Source organism: Pleurodeles waltl, chromosome 8 (genome assembly GCF_031143425.1).
Source record: "Pleurodeles waltl isolate 20211129_DDA chromosome 8, aPleWal1.hap1.20221129, whole genome shotgun sequence".
Lineage (NCBI taxonomy): Eukaryota > Metazoa > Chordata > Amphibia > Caudata > Salamandridae > Pleurodeles > Pleurodeles waltl.
Genome location: NC_090447.1, coordinates 1,299,938,721 through 1,299,958,132, shown reverse-complemented (window position 1 = coordinate 1,299,958,132; position 19,412 = coordinate 1,299,938,721). Strand labels below are relative to the sequence as shown.

The 19,412-nt window shown below is 43.4% G+C and overlaps 1 protein-coding gene across 3 annotated transcripts in view; it reads right to left on the bottom strand.

The window, feature by feature from the left end:
• SKA3 (spindle and kinetochore associated complex subunit 3) overlaps positions 1-19,412 on the bottom strand; it is a 226,723-nt gene that overhangs the window by 159,659 nt on the left and 47,652 nt on the right. For all 3 annotated transcript variants that reach the window (XM_069202259.1, XM_069202260.1, XM_069202261.1), the window contains exon 3: positions 15,848-15,921. In XM_069202259.1, coding sequence (XP_069058360.1) covers positions 15,848-15,921 — 74 coding nt within the window. The remainder of the gene's footprint in view (positions 1-15,847; positions 15,922-19,412) is intronic.

Below are 19,412 nucleotides of genomic sequence, written 5' to 3'. Positions count from 1 at the left end.
TTAGCTAAAAATATCCATAATCAGATGGTGCCAGCATTGCAAACACACCACTGATATTTGGGACCTCACCTCTACCCTCAAACCCAACATCCTCTTCCTCACTGATACCTGGCGCAACCCCACTTCCATGCCCGAAACAGCCACTGCAATACTGGAAGGATACAAGATCACCCACCACAACCGCATCAACAAGCCTGGTGTAGGGATCGCCATCGTACACTAGGAATCGATCCAATGCACCACCACAAATGATGCCATCACCCCAGCAATGAAACACCTTAAGTTCAGACTCCAAATAGACACCAAAACATCATAAGGGGCACTCTCGTCTACCATCCTCCATCAACTTAATTGCTGACTTAATCGACTCCCCTTGACATAGACTCGAAATTCTACAGTTTCCTTGGTGACCTCAACTTCCATCTCAATGACTACAATGGCATCAACACCCCCAAACTCCTCGACAGCATGAACAACATTGGATTCACCAAACTCATCTACAACCCACTGCAGGCCACACATTTCACCTCCAGTGACCACATCAGAAACAGCAACAAGACAGAACTCACCTGGACCGACCACTCCATTGTCCACTTCAATATCACCAGCTCACAGATCTCCGTCCTCTGGGCTGTATAACAACCCTATCTCCTTGGGTGGAGCAAAGTCTCAAAGGACACATGGGTCAACGACCTCAAAGCCACCCACCCTATCTCCTCAATGAACCTAGATCAGAACATCAGAAACTTCAACAATTGGATCACCAACTGCACAACAGCATCCCTCCCATCCTGAATCATGCAACAGCCACAGAATGTCCACTGAGCAGGCTAGCTGGTACACTGAAGACCTCAGAATCACTAAACAACAGTGAACACAACTGGAAAAGGAAATGGCGCACCAGCAAGGACATGACTGACAAGACCACCTTCAAAATGGCTCTCAATCTCTACCACAGACAGTTGAGAGAATCAAAGAAAAAGACCTTAGCCTGAAGCATCCATCAAGTGCCAACAACAGCACTCTTCGCCATCATCAAAGGATTCTCCAAACCAGGCACAACCACACAAGTACAGTGGGACTCAACACGAGTGGCTTCAGAGATGGCCTGTAAGGTGAAAGCCACAGTGTGCAACTGGCTGGTATCCTTGTGGGGGACAGAGGGAAATTAGAAAGGTACCATACTATTTACAGGATCATGTGTAGTAGTGTCTGTATGATGCTCATGTATTACAAATGCTCATGGTTAATACACTTTATAATAATAAAATGTAAAAAATGTAAAAAGAAAATAAATAAATAAATCTCCAAACCCTCAGCTGCAACAAACAATATTACTCCCTCACAGGAACTCTGTGACAACCTTGCAAATGTCTTCTACAACAAGATCACCAACATCTACAGAAACTTCAAACCCCAGCCCAAGGCCACCGACTTAAGCATCACAATGACCCTGCTACCACCACAGACATCCAACTAACCGAATTAAGCCAGCTCACTCCACAGACACCGTCTCAATGATGAACTCGGTCCACTCAGGGGCCATAGCCGACCCATACCCTCAACACATTTTCAGCCTTGATGAAGCCAGAATCAGCCACATACTCACCACCTTGTTCAACGCCTCAATTGCCACGGCCACCATCCCTGAGGACTGGAAACACGCAGGAGTCAATGCCCTACTAAAGAAACCATCAGCACACCTCAGGGAACTCAACAACTACTGACTGATCTCCCTGCTCCTGTTCCAACTCAAAGTATTAGAAAAAGACATCAACCAACAACTCTCCTCACTTCTGGGACGAACCTTCTGCTCAATTCCTCCCAATCCAGATTTTGCAGCATCCACAGAACAAAAACAGCCCTCAATGCTACTATCAACGACATCTGATCCCTACTCGACAGAGGAGAGACTGCCGCATTGATCCCCATAAAACTTTCAGCAGCCTTCAATATGGTCTCCCACCACACACTCATCACAATGCTGCACAACACAGACACCCAAGGAGCCGCTCTCAGATGGATCGCCTCTGTCCTTATCGGGGAAAAAATAAAACCAATTTAAAATGTCTGCCTTCACCCCCCTTCATTTCCGAAGCCAAGCAAATCATCTGTGAAGTATCCCTAGGATCCTCGCTCAACTCTTATATGACACCTCTGGCCAACATCATCAAAACCCATGGACTCAAAATCATATCCGACAACAACGACATGCTTATCCTCTCCTAAGACACCACCAAGACCAACTTCCACAACTGCATGATAAACATCGCCAATTGGATGAAGAGCAACTGCCTAAAGCCCAACACAGACAAGACAGAGGTACTGATTTTTAAAAACAAAAGCTCGCCTTGGGATGAATCTTGATGTCCCCTCAGAATTCGATGCTACTCCTACCCCCACTGAACACGCTAAGTACCTAGGCATCATTCTGGAAAACAAGCTAACCATGATAACTCAGTCTCCTCCTATTTCTTCATCCTCTGCATGCTTCGTAAGATATTCAAATGGATACCTCAAAGCTCAAGATGCACCATCAGCCAGCCTGCATCTCCAGCCGACTGGACTACGTCAACACTCTCTGCACAGGGATCGCAGTTCAGTACCTCAGACTACAGACCATACAGAACACCACAGTCAGACTAAGTCTGGATCTCCCTAGACAAACCCACATCGCCCCTAACTCAGGGAACTCCATTGGCTTTCTGTATAAAAAAATGCCAATTCAAGCTCCTGACCCATGCACACAAGCCCACACACAACTGCGGACCCACCAACTGGAACGACCGCCTAAACTTCCATCTGCCCACCAGACACCTCCACTTCCCTTCCCTTTCTTTAACCCTCATCCAGTGTACCAGATGTGGAAGTAGCTACTTCTCCTACCTAGCAGCGAAGACATGGAACAAACTACCCTTTCATCTCCGGACCATAAGATCTCTTCCGGAGTTCCAAAAGTCCCTGAAGATCTGGCTATTTTGCTAATCAACTGAACCCTGCCAGCCCCAGGATACCCTCACGGGTGACAAGAAGGGCTCTACGAACCTACTGATTGATTACTAGGGTGATTTACAGGTAAACCGGGAAGTGGACGTGCATTCACACGAAAACAGAGGGATAAGCTAATCCCCTAATTGATTGATCATTAGATGATTTACAGGTAACGTGGGAAGTTGATGTGCATTCACACAAAAAGAGTGGGATAAGCTAATCTCCCTACCTAATGCCACTTTCCAATATATACAGTTTAACTTACTTCACCAGGCTTACCGGACACCAGTGCATTTGGGTAAGATTCACTCCACTGCTAATCACAATTGTCCTAAATGCCTTACTCCTGGCACAGACACTAAGCATATGTTCTCGGATTGCCCAGTAGTCGCTACTTTTTGGACTACAATTACTGAGGTCCTCACTTCCTTTACTGTCCCCCAGGACTTATATACACTAAAACGTTGTCTCCTGGGGCCTTATTCCTGCCCTAAGAATGGCAAAGTGAACAGCAGATTTTTGGACTTTGCCATCCTTCTGGCCTTCTGCACTGGAAGGCCCTCCTCCCTGCCCAGAGCTCTGTCCAGAGCACTATACTGGCACTCTGTGGTCCTTCAGTAGGCTGAAGCTGAATAGGTTTCCTTGAGAAGGGAGGAAGCCAGTGGCATACAACAAGGTTCAGCTGCCCTACTATGGGATGAACTGATTTTTGCCTTTAGGGAATGCCTTAAGGACAATACTAGACCCCCATAGGACGCAACATGTACGTCCGAAGGGATTCTGAGCTCTCCTTCCACCCCCTAAACAAATCATCCACAATTCACATGGCTTTCCAGCCAGATATTACACTCTCACTTTAGCTTTATTTCTAACAGCCTCCACATTGGTTGGAGCATGGACCTATTTCTTTTTTGGTGGTGTAGGCCAACTAAAGGTGCAGCTCTCTCATACCTCAAACACCTCTGATGCTACGACCATGTATTTTGTTTTGTATTTATGGTTTATAATCAAGCACAACAAGATGTAAGAAACACACTCTTCACTGTGGAAATATATGTACCACCTGAGCAAGGGGTGGGTATCTGAGGGGGAGAAATCAGCTCAACGCAAGAGAGCAATGAAACAAGCACTCTTGTGAAGTGCTCGATGAAAAAGAAGAAAGTAGTTACTTAAATGCAAGAGTGGAACCATATACGTCACCTATTCAATAGGAAGGTAAAGAGGCTATACTCTGTGGGAGGTACAAACCCAAAAAGAGAAAGGCAAAGCAACAAATATGCAAGCAAATACAAGCAACAATAAACCAGCAAATGTAAGCAATGTGCAAACAATAAGAGGCTTTCACCTACAGACAGCTAAAAGTTGTCCAGTATGGAGAAGATCCTTGAGATTATGCGTGCCAAGAATGAGAATTTGTAAGAGATCCAGAAGAAAGAATATACACATGCTAGGGATTCTAGACTCCTACAAGGCTGGGTTGAATTGTTCATGGAAGATTTGCTTAATAAACACTGACAGGTCAAAGCATTTCTCTGTCTTTGTTGTGGAGATGGCAGATCGCAGACCCATGCCAAGTCTGATTTCTGGGCCCCCTAGCCCAAACACTAAGGCCTACTGGTACACATCCTGTACTACAGAGACAGGGATGCGAACCTCTACATGGCCAGAGAAATGGAGTAGACGTATACAAATATGAACCTGTTGTACTTCCCTGACTTCACATTGACAGTTCAGGAAGCCTAGTGGTGCACAGTCCAGTGAAGAAGAAACAAAAAGGAGTGATTAAAGTATGCCACAATGTATCCAGCAAGGCTAAGAACAATCTGGCAAGATGGTAAGGCGCATGTATAAAGTGACCTTAAATTGGCAATTACCTTCTTGAAATCATAGGAGATTCCAAGCTCTGTGTCAAACAGCGAAGTCTCGACAGAGATTCTTGCTCAATTGAGGAGAGCCTGGAATTAGGGGATGGGCCAAATTCGTTAGAGACCTGACAGCAATCAATGTGCTAAATAGATAATAGATGTGGCCAAATGATATCTGGTTACGCCTTTGCTTGCAACCGAGGACAATTACGGAACACACATTTTCTACCCTGTGCTTACTGATTGAATATATACCCTGAGACTTCTACAAAACTAAGGTTCGATGGGCAAGTATTGTATTTACTGATTGTTTTACATAAGTCGATTAGTTTGAGTTTGCAGATTGGTGGTTAGGGCACTTATCCCATTTCAGCACCCTTGAAAGGTCAAACTCTCACCTTGACAAATGATTGGGCAATAATAAGATTGTCAATTGAATTTAGCAACTATATTATCTGGGCTTAGAGGTTAGTTCAGGATTGTATTACTGGATCAGCTGAGTTGATAGGAAAGAAAATAGCAGACATGGTTGGCTGTATTGCCCTGCAGAGGGCACCTCTAAAACCTGAAAGTTGTGTTCACAGTGTTCATGGAAATGGGAATACTCGCCGACAGCTGGGGATCTAAGTGAAGGTGGTGTATGAACAAGTAATGGGATGAGAATGAGGTTAGGTATGATTTGCTATTGTTCTTACATTTAAGACCTTAATTGCCTCAAAAAGGGGCCCGGGTATTTTTCTGATGATGTAGGGTATCAGATTGATGTTTAGAAACGTTATTGCCTATTTGAATAGTCTTAATGTTAGTGTCGCTTTGTTAGAGGCAGTGGGGACAAATCAATATTTTAAATCCTGTAACAATATTTTAATCCATTGTAGTACTGACACACAATAGATTGAAATTATACCACTTACAGGCATTGTTGAATAAATTGGGACGCTGGTCAAAATTTCAAGGTACACTAGCAAAGAGACATATTACTTTTATTAGATGTGTACACACCAAATATAGTGAAACCCATTTTCTTTCATAAAGTAATCTCTATGTGGATGGGTATTTGATTTATTTTTATTTATTTTTTAAACGAGGGAGACAATTTTACCCAGTACCAGATCTTCTGAAATATAGAACAACAACAGAAGCATGGATAGCATAATTGGCGCCAAAGATGCTCATTCAGATTCAAAACAAATTTGAATTGGTGGATGTCTGGAGACTGAGACAGACCAAGGATTAAAAACACAAATCTACTCTACAGTCCACAATGCTGCTTCTCAATTTGACTACTGGCTGGTGACTCAAGATCTTTATACAGACATATGAGGCAAGTATACTGCTTCACAAACTGTCTAATCACTCCATGGTGGAGCATTTAAAAGGGAGTGGTGGTTTTCGTCACAGGCCATATTTTTCGGAAGTGAGATACGCCTGGCTATCAACGAGTAATTTTGTCTGAATGCTGGGTCTGTCCGGGATTGTAGTATACTTTAGAAGGTCTTCAAGGGTTGTGGAGGAATATGCATCTCCAAGCAAGTGGAAGTACTTACGTCTATTTGAAGCCACTTAAATTAAAATGAACAAATGGGGTGATGGAAGCGGCATATGCAAAGCTACCAAAGGCAGAGCTATACATGCCAGAATGGTAGTATTCCAAGAAACTGCGGATAGTGAAATCAAATTTATTGAGAAATACACCTTAGCCAGAAGGTATGGAGAGAGTGGTTGACTGGGCAAAACATTGGAACAACATATCAGGTCTCAGTGGGCTGCTGAAGATATAGTAGGAAAAGTTGAGGAAAACAGGGCACACAAAACAGTATAAAATCTATTCTTAATGTTTGCTGATTATTACACTAGGCTTAACATGCTGCCAGAGAGATAGGCTTATGTTGGTGTGGGTTCAGAGGGCAGGCAGGGAACCCATGTCCAACTCAGTTAGGAATCTGAGATTACAAATGCTATTAAAGGCATGCATTATGGGACATCACTGAGCAATGATGTGCTGGTGGTTTCATTTTATAAAGGGCGTGAGGACCTTTTGGCCCTACTTTTACTCAATACATTTGAGGAGGTAAGGGTAAAACCAATGTTGCCCCCAACCTTGTGGGAAGTGGTCATTGTTCTACTTCTTAAATCAGGCAAGTCTGCAACTTGATATATGTCGTAAAGCACAATATCAATAATAAACAAAGACCCAAAAATCCTAGTGTAGTGGGTCTACAACTTTTTCCTGTTACAAGAGCTACTTCAGTTCAATGAAAATTACCCCCAGCTACTAATATTATTGGTGTTGTAATACTGTCCAAGTCAGAAAAAATTGCTTTAGTAGTCACCCTATGCAGAACTACTAGCAGTGATCACCTTAGTGCATCAGGAAGGGTAGACGTACTTGGGAAAAGGCTGAAACATGTTGGCACCAGTATAGGCAAATATTAAGGTGCACGGAACTAATTAAGATCAATGTTACACCACTGATTTATTGTAACCCTACCTCGTACCATCCCCAATAAAGTATTACCTTTGGTTAAACACAAAGGCTGTTTCAATTCTTTTTCCCCAAAACCTGGTTCTCATTTGACCAGAATAGACTTTATTCTGATCTCCCTGCCCCAAGAGGAGCTGGTTCTCCTTTGGGGCTACAGTTAAGACCGCTGAGTCAGCATGACTTCAGCTTGGGGAGGTTGGACTGGCCAATGATGAAGCATGCCACTATTAGGAGGGTGAGGCCTTTATATCCATAAAAATAGACAGACTTGTGAGTAAATATCAGAGTAACCGCGGTTTTTAAAAACATGATCCTGCTCCACTGTGTTGTGTGATAGTATCAGGAAAAGTTGACACCAGTAACGTAAAAAGCCTTAGCCAATTTTGAATCCCTTTAAATGGCCACTACGTAACAGCCATAGCTGCAATGCTTCTGACAAAAAGGTAATAATAGGTCTTCCTGTCACCACATGATTCACTCAAATATACACTCTAAAAATATTTTGGATATTCAACCATTTTTTTTTCAAATGGCTGAAAATACACACACTTCCATATCTAATACATGCTTTTCAATATTGGTATGCATGTAATATTTAACTCAGCCTATCAAAAACTTTGACTTTAGTACAATGGTTCTTAACCTGTGGTCCAAGGACACCTGGGTGTCTGCAAGGCCCAGTAATGGGGCCCGCAACTGTTTAACGAAATTACATAATATTAAAATTAATAAATTACAATTATGAAAATATATACAATTAAATATGCAAAATTGAAAAACTTAACTCTTTTTCTATATTTGTAAATTAAACAAAATATTTCAATATTAGAGCATTTGTTTTGTGAATACTTGTTTTGGTATTTTTAGTTTATTGTTTTGTTGTTCAAATCATAGAAATTTCATTAGTACGGTATCCCCGACTTCAAATAATGACTCAATGGGGGTTCCCAGATTCAAGTAATGATTTACTGGGGATCCACATGAGTCAATAGGTTAAAAGCAGCTGATTTAGTAGGCTGGGTTGCTCACAGGTGAGCTACTTACAGATAGCTTGAGAGCTACAAGTAGCTCATGGGCTACTTGTTGCACAAGTCTGCCCTAGTGAAAGACTTCTCCCATACACGAATAATTTGGTCACGTCAGATCAGGTGAAACTCATCACAAATCTCTCAATGGCTAATAATTCCTGCACCACGTTAGCCTTAAATCAATCCGTCGGGATCTCATTGTGCTGGCTGTATTTCTAGACACAGGAAAAACATTTTATTCCCTGGGGCCGAAGATTCTACTCATAGTGCTCGAGATGCTAAGCTTGGGGATAGGTATTAACGGCTAGATAAAACATCATTTGTCCTCTAAAATATATATCATTAGAAGAACTCAACAGTAGTCTGTGGTTGCCTCTGCCTTTTGCCATTTAATTAGAGCCCCTAACATCCATTGAGAGAGCACAATGAGGGCTGGATACTACTGTATGTCAGGGAATCGGGGTGGAGATCCCGTTATAAATCGGGGAGATCATAGAGTTTAGGGGCAAGTTGGACATCCATTTACTTGAACAAATCAGAAATAATGCGTGTAACGACGACTACCTCCGAGTTCCCTCTTTAATTCCAAGTGAGTGGTGAGACATGCTAGTTAGATACTTAGGACCACAAGGCAGACACTGCCCATTAAAAAAGTGTGACCAAGTACTAGCAACAGTGGTGGGAAAAAGTATGCTAGATGGATAAAACGCCCCTCATCCATGGCAGGTAGTACTGCCCTCATTACATTTTTTATCCTACCTGAGCTTCGCTATTTGTAAATTTCCCAATCCTTTAAATAAGACCTTTTTAAAAAATGTGTGCACATTATTTATCACGCATTGTTTAGGCAGGAGAGCAACCTAGACTGGGTTGGAAGACTCCTTCTCTTCCTTTTGATCATGGGGCATTAGCAGTGCTGAATACAGAGCTGTATTTTATGGCTACAAAGGTCCACTTGTTACTGGTATCATAGGACATTTCTGGTCGATGTACTGCTGTTGAGCAAGATATGAATGCTCTTCCTTTAGTGATGACGGATACCTAAAAGTAGGTGGACACCCTGCATGTACTAGATGCAGTGGCAATGGGCACGGAGGGTGATAGCAGACAAAGTGGAATCCCACATACATAACCCCTAAATACCACTGGCATCAGAACCTAAGGTTATAATCCAGCTGACCAAAATAGGGATCACCAAGTTAGGGGATCTGTACAGTGACGGCAAATTTATGTCAATCGGTCAGTACAAGGCACTGGGAGAAGACACAGCATTGGACACGATTCAAATCTTTAACATTTGCAACACATTGATGAAGACACGCAAACTACCCAGACGTGCCACCCACAATCAGAGTAGAATTTAGGATTATTTAAAATTTAAGAAAGTTAGAACTGCACCAGTCCCCTAAAAAAAGGCTCCCAACCCATAATGAAGTCACTGTTAAGCCACACGCCAACTAGATTCCCCAAAAGAGTAAAAAAGCTAGATAAATACTGGTGTGAATGGCATGCACATACTATGCCACACATGTTCCCCTAGCCAGAGGGGGGGAACCTGCAACACCAACACAATAGAGCACACAAGGACACACATTCAGACAAATTTGTAGGGCAAATGAAGGCTAACAAAAAGGCACTGTTAGAATTCTGCGCCATCTTCGATGTGGCCCGACCTGCAACCACCCGGGGCCCTCAAGCAAGGTTTCCACCCAAGCTCAACCCCCACCCAGTCTGCCACGATTCGTTGTTCAAACCCCAGCAACGCAGGGAGCATACACTCCAACCCATCCAGTAGAAGACTCTTGGGTGAGTGAAAGGTTCATAGCGGATCTCAACAGTGACTCCACTAGTGGAGGGGAGGAAAAAATGTCTAAGCCTTGGAAGGTCTGATGTCAGGCAGGGAGCCACAGGGTACACTCCCCCAAAATATGCCCAGGCAGCAGAAGAGAAGACAAAATGAGCTTGAGAGTACGTTCCCACCAAGGAGAAGAGCGTGCAGCACCGAGCAAAGAAGACAGCCCAGGTGGGAGTTGGAAGAAAGACATGGGCTGAGGAGAGAAAGAGAGAGCTTTTGCCTGGGAAGCACAAAGGGATAACAGAACAGTGTGTGCTCCTCTGGGGGAAGAGTGGAGCTAGGCCCCAGGTTCCACTTGAAGAGGAGTCTGAAGTAAAACCAGAAGAGAGGTCCCCAACCTCACCAGAACGCCAGCGTAGGAGAGGGGCTGGCAGAGCTCAGAATAGCCTAGTCCAAATCCAAATAAGGCACAGGAGAAGCAAAATTGCACCTTTACTCACATACGAGTAGAGCAACGATGAAGACGTCTGATACTCCCCCCGAATGCACAAGTCAGACAGGCTGACACCTAGAGAGATAGTGTCTATATAAGAAGGCGGAGCCTTTGCGTGACCATCTTGCCGCCTGCTAGCCCGCTTGACCGAAAGGAAGGATCAGTATGATAGAACCTGGCTGGAGGAAGGATCATTCGAACCAGAGGACATGGCTATCGCGGAAGACTGCATCCGGCATGGAGGGGGAAGATCCCAAATGGAACTTCCCCTACATGCAGGAATGTCTGAGAAGATGGGAGCGCAACATTGAGGAAAAACCTGCAGAGTTGCTCCGAACCAGAATATGCCCGTTGTTGCAGAAGGGCACGTCAGGGACCATCTATGTGCCATGGGCACAGATGGACAAAGAAGGGCTCAGGGCCAGACCACCCCCATTGATGTACGGGGCAGGAAAATAGATCTCATGTTTTGAGAAAAACACGTGGGAATAAAGCTAGCAATAGATGATGTCAAGAGTCAGCTCAGCAGCATCATCAGGCACAGTGTTTTTCCGAGCCTGCAAACCAACATTCACGCTGACTAATACTGAGCATGACGGGCCACATTCAATTCATTCAGACACCAGATATGGGACGGCCCTGAAGGAAATGAACCCCGACTGACTGGGTATAAAGGCTGGGGAAACCATGACTGATTTTCTAAATAGAATGAGGGAACGATGGGGACAAGAGACAAGACAGCCATGGACCGACACAGGCCCCAGGTTGCATTCCTTTACAACATCCTCAAAAAGGGTCTGCCCACCGAAATACAGAGTGGACTGAACAGTGTAGTACGATTAGACACCGAACCTTGGCGAGAAATCCAGGTCCATGCATTACAAATCTATAAAAAGAAACAGAAAAACAGGAAAAGGACAGGGAAACACACAGGGAAACACACGAGCAAACACAGAGAGACACTGCTAAGCTGGTCCAACATAAATTTTAAAAGACTGCCCTTGAGAGGGCCGCATTGGCCACAAGCATGTAAATGGCACCAGTCTTAAAGGGAGCTCCACCTCAGGACCCCAAATGGTTTCCACCCAATCCTAACGGCAGAGGTCGGGAAGACTGGCAACCAACAGACCTCAGAAAGTGCTACTATTGCCACAGAATGGGCCACATGGCCGACCAATGCCACTTAAAGGCGTATCATGAACAGAGAGGGATATGTCTAGGCCAGACGCTACAAAATCCCCCTACACAAAACTAAGCCCCGGTCCACCCAAATGCATCCTACATTCAGCAGACAGTGAACTTATCCCAGCAAGGACCGGGCCACTGTCACATCAGGGAGGGCTGACTGTCTGGGAAGGCAATATCTTCACGCAAACACAAAACCAAATATGCAGTAGGTTCAAACTCCCAATAAGTTTGCATTCACCTCATACCCGGTTCGAAAATCATTTCAACCAAAAAGACCAGTGAATTTCATTCAGAAAAAACTCAGGGCTGCTGTACGTTTTGTCGATTGGGAATCCACACTAGAATCCGCCATTCGAGTACCTGCAGGGGCCTAGGCCCCACTCTGCTACTGGTTTTCCCAGGGTAGGGTTGGCTGGTCAAACCCCAGGGGGAGCGCAGTCTGACAAGGGGGGCAGGGCAGCCCCCGACCAGCACATAAAACAAGCACCCAGGTCCCCCATCCAAGTCAGGCTGGGACAGGTTCCGATCACCAGGTCAAACGGTCCCCATTCAAGGGCACTTAGCCCGGGACCAAAGTTCCTTCATGGTGCACTCCCAACTACAGCACCTCCAAATCCAGTAGCTTCCAGATAATGGAAGCCCCCTTTAGTTCCAAAATGAAGTGATGTTCTAGTGTCAGTAGCCAGGTGTCCAGTGCACTTGGGATGATTATGCCCCCGTAAAATTCAGAAGTCCACGTACGAAATACAACAAATTGAGAAGCATTCCATTGCACCAAGTCAGAAGTAAAATTCAAACCGCATCCCAGCTCATCACCAGTAGAAGGCAAATCTTGAAGAGTCCTCCCTAAAAAACAGTTGCCCCAACAGAAAGCCACCTCCAAAATAAATTTACAGAACATAAGCAAAAAAGAAAGGCATGGGAATCTCCTGAGACAAAATAATTATGTGTGCTTTTCTAAGCTAACCTACAACCCACAGCTCTTATCCAACAGGTCTGCGACCAAACCACGAGCACACCACCTTTACTGCAGCCCGCTACCTCTTCAGCAACAACTTCCAGAACTCTGACAAGACCCAAGTGTGCAAAGATAAGGACCACCAAGGCTGTTTTTTTTTTTTTTTCGTTTTTTTACAGGCACTCTTCTAAGAACTCTCTTACTAAAGCAAAGAGACCCTTGGTACCGCAGTATTTGACAGAGCAGAAACATCCCCTATCACCAGAAGGCTGCAGAGGTTTTCCTAGAAAACCATCCCAAGACCTGCAAAACTCCAGAAGTTATGTATTTTTGCACCATTGTATACCCTTTGTTTGTTATAGGTGTGGCCTCATCCATCCATAGCCAGAAATCTGCCTTGTCACACAGAGCCTAACTCGACATTACTACAACGCTTACGTGGGGGTCACTTCACCTACAATTACACTTAACCTAATGTTAGTATTTCATACACACTACACAGCGCACTCTTACACAACACATGGTATCAGCATATGACTGCCGTGGACGCCCAGACATCGGCTAGACTGTGCTATGCCAGAGAATGTTCCATCCACCTGTACCTTTGTAGAATGTGGACCGATACAACCTAGTAGGGTAGAACCCCATAGAATGGTAGCAAACGTCACTCGATATGAGACCAATTCCATCACACTGTACCTTTATACGGACCCTAGCAATATTCAAACTGAGCTAGCCAGGATGCGAAGGCGAGAACTGCAGGGAGGACACTGTTTGGACCTGAGACCTTCCAGAAAAAAAAGGTTCTTGGAGATACTAAAACCACCGTACCTGTGCACAAACACGTCTGCTCCCGCCACAGTCTGTGGTCTTAGGGCAGCCTTTAGCATGTCTGGGGCAGTCTTCTTTAATAACAAGTGGACCCCAGACATGAAGTTCCTGTGTAGAGACAGCCACCTCAATGATACAAGAGGATATGAGTCTCATAGGGGAGGAGTAAATACCAACATAGATACCCTATGTCAGGAAATCTAGGATACTGAAATAGGTAGGTACACATGAATGGAAGTGAAGGGGCAACACCTAACTGTATGAAAACTTACACTGTATTTATTGAGTTTCAGAGGCAAAGGGACAATCCCTCTCGGCACGTATGAAAATTATAGAACAATAATGCAAATATCAGTAATGCACTGGGGCACCTACGCGATGATGGACTTCTACTGACAGCATGGAGAATTCACCTACGCTCAGCTCATCCCCGGATGGCAAGCCTCTGCTCCCTCTTCACTGTGCACACCCCGACCCTGGTCATTCCTGGCAAAGGTCTGCCCGAGTTGTTCCAACATCCGCTACAGAAGAAAACAACTCTGTTGCATCAGGCTTGGGAGAAAAGAACTGCTGATTATTTTGGACGGGCTCAGTACAAGGACATTCCGGAAGACTGACCTTCACACTGCAGACATAAGAAAACACCCACTGATTGCACATAACCAGATGGGAAATCATAAAAATGATGAACAATACTGAGCTCGGGCTAAATGCCATCAAGGAAGTACTAAGAGCTATCCACCTTATGGTAATGCAACATCGGTATGTGTTGGACTTGATGTCTGTGATGGAGGGTGAGTTATGCACCAAGATTGGTGCATCCTGTTGTACATTTATACCTAGAAATGACCCGGACTTCCGCCATCCAAGCACTGCATCATCTACAACCTGACATGAAAAAGGAGGGAAGTGCCCCTGAGCAGGACTGGTTGTTTGATTTTTTCCTGGCTCCCTTGGTGGGTGACCAGTCTGTGCATGTCATTGTTTCCAATTCTCATTTCTGTGCTGTTTTTGTGTTGTTTCTTACAAATGGGGGTGTTCTGCTGTAAAAACTCAGTCCCCAAATTAGGTGGAATGCAAGTAGCTAGGGAAATAGTAGTGGACACAACAGAAACACGTCAAAGTAGTTGAAATTTCAACTAGAGGGGGGAATGTTCATATGCATAAAAATGATGTAAATGTGTGCCATGATATGTGTCAGCATAACCACAAACTCACACCACTGCTGTTGAATCCACCCAACATGACCTCCCCAAAAACTACAAGTCGGAAATACGTGGTCAGCCAGGCCCTGCAACCTAGGCCTGAAGCAACTACCTGACAGATCATAGGTGGGTAACACGTAGTCTGTAGACAAACACGCAAAGAGGAAAAACCCGGATAAATTCCCCAGATGGGCAGCAACACCACAAAAGTCCTAGGAGATTGGCCCCCAATAAAACACATTTGGCCGGAGGGGCATGCATTCCCAAAACACAATAAAAGTCAGATGCCACATGAAGTTAGAAACACTCAGTGAATCAGAAAACAACACAACACGCAGTGATCACGCACTCCTCATGCCGGACTTGTTACCTACTGGCCCGCATTTTGTTCACGAAGGGTCGAGACCCACTTGAGCACTTTATCAGATGGTCAGAGTTACGACTCCATGACTAGGCCCGGATTCCTTACCGCAAAAAGGATGGTCAGAACTCTGGAACTTTGAGAGACAGTCATCAGACTCAGACTCTGAACTGCGCTCTCTCAGCTACTGCTTTTAATTAAACCGACTGTTCCTGCTTTACCAAACATCTGGTCTCATTTATTTAGGGTAAATCTGCATCCAAGCAACATAGTGGTCAGGGAAACCCTTAATGCACAAATGGTATGAGGTCACCACTGAAAAAAAAGCAGCATGGGCAGTACCTACTCACATAGAGCAAAAGTTGCAGAAAGTCTCATTCAGTTACTGGAGCATGTAAAATGGCAGTTGTAGTGAGGTGGGACCTTGGTATAGGCAGGGTTAAAACTGTATCTGAGCTTCTGATAGTTTACTACTTATATGCAGAAAATTTGTACACTAGTATATCCTACCTACAGGGCACACATCCCATGTTTGGAGGAAAACTGACTAATAGAAATAGGTCTCACTACATCAAGGACTTTCTAGAGAACAATTACCAGAACATGAAGTCTCAAATTTATCGTACAAATGTGATGAAGAAGATTACCTTCAAAGATCTCATTTCAGAGTTCAATTCATGTAAAACTTTCATTGGACATTTGTCTTCATAATCCTCAGAATCTAGAGTGGGTGAAATTTATGAAAACGAAAATCAATCTACAAAAAAAATCAAACCTTCAAAATAATTGTGCAATTATAAGAGACATTGTGTATTCGTATGAAACAAACAACAGTTGAGTTTTGTGGCTTCCTTGGCATGTCAGCACCTTTTTACCATAAAAAGGGCCGAGTGGACAGATCGGGTGTGTCTGTGAGCCGCAAAGGACAAGGCCCTAGGCATAACATTATGAGAAAATCCACAGAACCCACATAGGAATATTCACACACGAAAATCCAAAGGACATAATTCAAGTACAAACTATGACGGTTTATTTACATTTTACAATCATTACAGAAGGCAAATGGTTAGTCAATTAAATTAAAAAATACTAAAAATGGGAACAAATGTGAATTAGCATAGGCAATAAAAGCTGAACCATAGTCCAGATAATAGCCAGAACCAAACACAATCTAGCACAAGGCAAATAATTAGCCAAAATAAAAATTGTCATAGGAATGGCTCAGTTGTAAAGGCAAGAGAAAATCATGACAAATGTAAGCATTGAATCAATAAATAGACTAATGTGAAGCCTGCTCTCCAAGTAAAAGCTAATTAGGAAACATTCCAAAAACAGCATGTTAAATAGGTTTTCAGTAGTAGAGATTCAGGCCCTTTGGACAGTAGGAAGTGACATTGATATACATACAAATAAAGGCACAGTTTTATAAACAAATTATCATTTAGAAGTAACATTAAATAAAATAAGCTCAATTTAGAAACCATTCCAAAATTAATAGTCAAGTAGTGCTTTTAAGTGACATACAAGTGTGACATTGCATTACTAAATAGAAGGTGCTTGAAAATATGAATAAGGCACAGGAAGGAAAAACAAAGAATGAAAACAAACATGCATACAATCAAATTTGTAAAACTAACATTTCTCTCAACTTTCGGTGCAACCAGGCTGAAGCCCAGTAAGTTAATTTTCGGCCTACCTATGCTAACAAACACACATTTTAATGTCATTCTAAATTCACCTTCTCAGGCACTTTTTGGAGGCCACCATACCTCTCTTTTGTACAGCTGTGGTGTTTCACATAGTTTTAGACGCATCCTTAATATCACACCATTTTCTCACCCAATTGGCATCACATTCAAGAAATTGAAAGGCTACAAGTGCACAACATTTCGTGACTGAAAAGTGGGAACTGGTAAGATGGCAGGAGCAGATGTTGCCAGCAAGTAGTAATATATTGCTCCAACAATGGTAGCCCACCGACCTGTGTTTCTTAAGTAGATTAAATACTTAGCTGAATGTCTCTGGGAGGACTCCTATTTGCAAGCCCACTTTTCAAACAGGGATTCACAACAGTGTTCTGCGAAGTACCAGTTACATGCAAACCAGGAGGGAAGATGACAGGACTGGCAAAGAGCAATATGAAGTGTACTGAGTTGCACCTATATTACGTTTCCTGGAAGAGACGGAGAGAAGGCAGACCATACGCTGGTGAGAAACATGCACTGGGTTGTGAAAGTAAATGGGGATTGGAAGAATGGTGGACCAGCAAATGCAAAGCCAAATGGGAAAGAACAAGCTCCAAGGGCCATAATACTTATAGAAGGAAAACAGGAGGACAAATGAAGGATGAAAAGGCGAGAAAGAGGCACAATTACACAAGATCATTCAGAGGATGGCAGGAGAGAGGACTACATGTGAAAACCTTGTAGGAATACTCCTAAGATTATGGGAAGAGGGCAATGTTCACATTACCAATGACCTAGATGTGAAGGAACAAGAAGCCAGAGATAATGATCTCACGTTAATGTTTTCACCTGGTGAGCTGCAACAATGCTCATGGATTTAGGAGTCAGAAAGAAGGCGAAGGCAGAAGGGCAAGTGGAAAGGCCTGGAGAAATGAGGGTATAGATATGTAGCCATCAAACTGATTTCTATCCAGTTTGGTGCTACAGGAAAAGGAGAATCGGGAACTGGTTGAATACAAAGAACATAATAGAATGGAAAGAGGTTACTTTCTCAGTTTTCATGCTCCAACTTTTCTTTTAAATTCTAAGCCAAATATAAAAAGAAACCTGCTCATTCTATTCTATTGGAATGTTATACAGTTAAAAAAAAAAAAACTAGACATGGGTGTGGTCTCATGTAAATATATATATGTCTATATATATATATATATATATATTTTTTGTCACTATAACTTTTGCAATGTAATGATGCAATGAAAGAAGATTCCTTCTTCGCTCCCAGTTTGTACCGAGTGGTACAAAACGTGTTTTCAGAAAGGGGAAGCCAAAGTACAACATAGAGTTACACTAAAGAATTACTAGTATAGGCACTTACACTTACTTTCTCTCGCATAGAGTAGTCTATAGATTGACATACTTTGAAAAACAGAGAAACAATGACTGTGCTTGGAGCAGAGAATTGAAAATGGTGCTTCTTCATCTCAATATTTTTGGGCTGTTTCTAAAAGAAGTGAAGTTCCAGGCTTGCTTATTTCAGCACACATATAACACCCCCAAATGCCCTAATGGGGCCCTGTCTTGTCAAATGAATCTTAGGATGGCAGGGAAGGGTTCATTTCACAAAGCTTGATCCAAAAGTACCAGCTTTGATCAACCTTATGGAGGTCAGGAGGGCCGTGTGTTTATATGAAAAACAAAAACTCACGGTTCAAGCTCAAAGGCACAAAACCATGGAAGTGCGCCAGTTATGATATACACCACACACCATAACGAACGTCGCTCTCCATGTAGAAAAACAAACCCATATGCAAACAGAACTGTAAAAATAGGGAGTCTTGTAATAGTTAACATGACAAAAACATTAGTTATGGTGTGTGCACTTGATACACTAGGTGGCAAATTTCAATAGTTTTGGGTGCCTGAGTCAGACCCATAACTCACTGTCTGTTGTTTTTTCAGTAAACTTCTGAGCCCAGCAAACAACACAAGATCAATCCCTACTGTGCATGGGCATTGTACTTGTTTCAGTTCTTTAAAAAAAAAAAAATTTGGGATTTGCAGATGTCGAGTCTGGAATGGCAAAGCCTAGGGCCCAGGCAAACTTCATGCGGGGAACCACAAACCTATGGCAAGCGTCTCTAACACATGCCTACCCTTCCTGGATCTGCAGTTAATAAGCAACGACCAGGAAACTGAAAGGTCAGGCACAGTTTTTGCACGTGTGCTGGGGTTTACAGGACCCGGGCATGAGGCTTGTTAATTCACAGATCATGTTCGGGATTTGCATTTCCTTGATACCTAAAATAGAGGCCCTGGTGTGTGGTACCAAGACAGGTATAACGGACAACGGCTGCCATTTTAGCTGTCAAGGTACAAAGAATCCTATGTAGGCCCTGCATATTATTCCACTCCGGTTCATTTTTTTAATTTTATTTTTAAATAAATAGGGGCCTCTCACCCTGCCCACTTATGATGCATACGAAATTCACTTTTAGGACGCAGGGGTTGAGATATATGCCCCGAAAGG